This window comes from Cicer arietinum, chromosome 7, assembly GCF_000331145.2.
Source record: "Cicer arietinum cultivar CDC Frontier isolate Library 1 chromosome 7, Cicar.CDCFrontier_v2.0, whole genome shotgun sequence".
Lineage (NCBI taxonomy): Eukaryota > Viridiplantae > Streptophyta > Magnoliopsida > Fabales > Fabaceae > Cicer > Cicer arietinum.
Genome location: NC_021166.2, coordinates 47603785 through 47607567, shown reverse-complemented (window position 1 = coordinate 47607567; position 3783 = coordinate 47603785). Strand labels below are relative to the sequence as shown.

Below are 3783 nucleotides of genomic sequence, written 5' to 3'. Positions count from 1 at the left end.
AATAATATATTATATAAGAACAATAAATATATCTAATAATTTAAAATAAAATGGGGCTAAAAACATTCTTTTATTTGGTGGAATATGAGTCTCATCAATTTTGGTGGGATCAAAATAGATTTTACTCAATAAAACAATGAATGTTGAAAATATGAGATTTTTAACATTCTAAAAATAATTATATGAAAGTATAAAATTTAAATTCTCTTTGATGACAATTGTAAGATAATAATTAATATCACTTTATTAATAATTTTTTTTCTATTTCCAATTTTTTAAAAATAATTATTTAAAAGAATATTTATATATAATGAATTGTTTTTTCTTAAATATTTATATTTAGAAATAAATTTTTTTTATTTCCTTCTTCTTCCAAATACCATTCTATTCATTTTTCCTTTCAATAATCTCACAAAAATTGTGAACGTGAGATTATTAATTCTTTTATATAAAATATTAATTTTCAATTTAAAATATTGTGTTTTCTTATTCAATATAAAAATATTATATCAGAGCAAAATAATTGTCTTAAAATATATGTAACATTAATTTTTTAATTATATTTTTAATTAATATTTTGTATATTATTTCAAACATATTATATTTTATTTATATATTTATGATAATAAAAATCACAATATTCATAAAAATAATTTGACAATATTAATATTCTTTTATTTTTTTTAGAAATCAATATTTTTGTAATAATTTTTTAACATGTATAAAATGTAAAATAAAAATAAATGTAATTAATTTTGTTTTGACAAAATAATTAAAAAATTATTTGTCCTTGGAAAGTGGAAGATTTGAACACAAAAGAAGACATCTAGAGATTGGAATCATCCAACCCTTTCTCTCTCTCTCTCTCTCTCTCTCTCTCTCTCTCTCTCTCTCTCTTTCTCCTTCTCCTTTACTTGATTCATCATTAACTATTATTTGCAATAAAAACAAACTAAGTTCAACAAATACCATCATCACTCGTCGTCATCAAAATTCCGAGGTGGGTTTGGTTTGGTTCATTTTTAGCTCCAATTATTTATTCATAGTGCAAAAAAAACATATAGAGAGTGAACACCCCCACCCCTCTCTCTCTCTCTCTCTCTCTCTCTCTCTCTCTCTCTCTCTCTCTCTCTCTCTCTCTCTCTCCTTCTCCTTTACTTGATTCATCATTAACTATTATTTGCAATAAAAACAAACTAAGTTCAACAAATACCATCATCACTCGTCGTCATCAAAATTCCGAGGTGGGTTTGGTTTGGTTCATTTTTAGCTCCAATTATTTATTCATAGTGCATAGCAAAAAAAAAATCATGTTCACAGTGAATTTTAGTTCAACTTGAAATAATAGGTGGATTTTGAAAAAATTTGTTCTTCTTGATGTTGAATTTGTTGTTTTGTTTTTCTTCTTAATTAATTTTTAATTACTATTTGTTCATCTGGGTCTAACTGAGTTGGTGTCAAATTAGTCTTTTTCTTGTCAAAGTTTGTTGCTTTGACTTTTAACCACTTCCTTTGGTGGACTGTGTTCTCGTTTTGCGTGTTTTTGAGCTTTTGGGTACCCTTGATATTGCCAAAGTGTGCTCCTTTTTTAAAGATATTGTTGTTTCTTTGTTGCTGCAGCTGAAGGGTTTCTTGTGATTTTTGTTTTTCTGTTTTGTGTTTTTCTGATTGGAATTCACTTCACGCTTTACCAGGTTGAAATTAATGTTTTGGTTTTGATTTGTTTTGTACTATGTTTCTGATGCAGATTTATGATGTTGGTTGGTTGTTCTAGTTTAACTGATGCTGCAATTTTATTGTTGAATTTGTTTTGTTTTTTTTTTTGTTTTGGGTTTTTAGGGGTTTTATAATTTGTTGAGAAGCAGGGAAATTTGATGGTGTGATGGTGTGGGAATGATGCATGGGAAGTAGAATTAGGGTTGGTGTTGAAGATGAGAAGGGAGCCCAAAGAGGGATGCCGAGCTTCAATTCCGAGTTACCAATTTCCAATTCATGGTATATTATTTCATCTTAGTTTAGGATTTTAATATGTCGGATTTTGATTTTTTTTAGCTCAATTTTTGTTGTGAGTGAATCTTGGCTTTACTTGGTACTTATAATTATTCATCTTATGTTTTTTCGTTGCCTTTTTAGATTAAGATATTGTGAAATGAATATCTGTGATAGTTTGATTTTCATTGTTGTGTGGGCTTCTGTTGTAGTTTAACACTCATCTTACACTTCAATTTTGCGTTCTAGGTTAAACCTTAACCTAGAATCTTGAGAAAGTTTGTTGTAGTATAGTATGTAATGTGCAGTTAATATATTTGAAACGAGTATCTTTAGATAATCTATTTTCACATAAAAGGAAAGTGTTTTATTTTGAAGAGTATTTGCATCAAATAATGAGTAATGATTATGCAGCTAGTTGTATAACTAGCAAAAAATTTGTTACTACTTTGAATTAAATTTGTTGATCAAAATTTGGTATGGCTTAAGATTTTATAGAATATTTTCACAAGCTTTAATGATGTTTTTACAAAGTAAAGTGATCAACTTATAGACGACTTTTGTTTTTATGCATTTTTTTCCTCTTAAATATATGGACTGACTTGTGTTCGCCTAATTCTTACAAAATATGGATTTCAGCTATACAGAAGGGAACGCAATTGATACTTTTCATGTTTCTGACTTTGGAGCATTTGGTCAATCATATCGCTTAGAGGATGCTGTTGATCTGAGTGGAAGTAAGTCTTCTTGTACTCCGATATGGCAAAGTTTACATGTACTTTTTTCTATTGTTTCCTTTGCTCTAACGAATTTTTCTGATTACAGATCCAGACTCGGTTTTTAACTCGCTAAAAGTAAGTGGCCAAACAATTTCTCCTGGCCCTGTTCGTATTAGTGCTCTCGATAAGGTGAATTTTTCTTGTTCTTTTCTTCTAATGAACTTCTTGCATCGGTATAAAAGTTGGTGTTTTGGTTGGCAACAGAACGTCTAATTGCAAAAATTTCTTTCTTTTCTCTTTAGTTGCCAACGTCTCTTGATAATAGCCCATTGACGAACCAAACACAGCTATATAGGTTGCGATTAACAAAGCTTCAATCATCAAATCTCGGCAGTGGTACCATATTAAGTGGTCATACAGAAAACCAGGAAGAGTCTGTCATGGCCGATGCCAGTCCAAGGACCGATATTTCAACAGATGTTGACACCGATGACAAGAATCAGCGGGTGGGTTTTTTCAAGCTATATGCTTTTTTCTTCCTTTTCTTTTCTACATTTACACATTTGGAAAACAAATTCAAGTTCAACTTGTCAATAAGGACCCAGTTACACGATTTGTATAATTTGAATGGTTTTTCAAATACTATGTATGAACAGAAGTTTTCCGGGGGTTTGCTTAAATCAGAGAAGCGTTGTTGGCAGATATAGTTCAAAATCTAACATTCATGCTATATATTTGCAGTTCGATCAAAATCAATCCCTTGTTGCAGTGGGTTCCGACTCCAGTGACCGATCAAAGGATAAATCAGATCAGAAGGTTAATAAATATAAAAAAATTTATTGCATGGATAATATCTTGAATTGCAATTAATATCTGTTATATAATGACATTTTGTTGTTAATATTATTGTAGACTCTCCGCAGGCTCGCTCAGAATCGTGAGGCGGCAAGAAAAAGTCGGTTGAGAAAAAAAGTAGGGATTATCTTTACTTAATTTTTTCAATTATTATTTATTCTTTAAAGTTTGTATATTTTCTTGTTGAGGAGTCCTAGCAACACTTTTTATAACACTCTTT

General features: G+C 29.6%; 1 protein-coding gene across 4 annotated transcripts in view; it reads left to right on the top strand.

The window, feature by feature from the left end:
- The first annotated feature begins 1104 nt into the window (after positions 1–1104).
- Positions 1105–3783, top strand: part of LOC101494117 (transcription factor TGA2.2-like) — a 6788-nt gene continuing 4109 nt past the window's right edge. Inside the window, exons 1-8 of one of the 4 annotated variants that reach the window (XM_073363781.1) lie at positions 1166–1244; positions 1621–1694; positions 1840–1995; positions 2629–2726; positions 2815–2897; positions 3011–3214; positions 3450–3524; positions 3621–3680. In XM_073363781.1, coding sequence (XP_073219882.1) covers positions 1901–1995; positions 2629–2726; positions 2815–2897; positions 3011–3214; positions 3450–3524; positions 3621–3680 — 615 coding nt within the window. In that variant the 5' untranslated portion in view covers positions 1166–1244; positions 1621–1694; positions 1840–1900. Of the gene's footprint in view, positions 1245–1266; positions 1349–1620; positions 1695–1839; positions 1996–2628; positions 2727–2814; positions 2898–3010; positions 3215–3449; positions 3525–3620; positions 3681–3783 lie in introns of those variants that run through there. The other 3 variants (XM_004510992.4, XM_012718805.3, XM_027336791.2) reach the window with 3 other exon arrangements.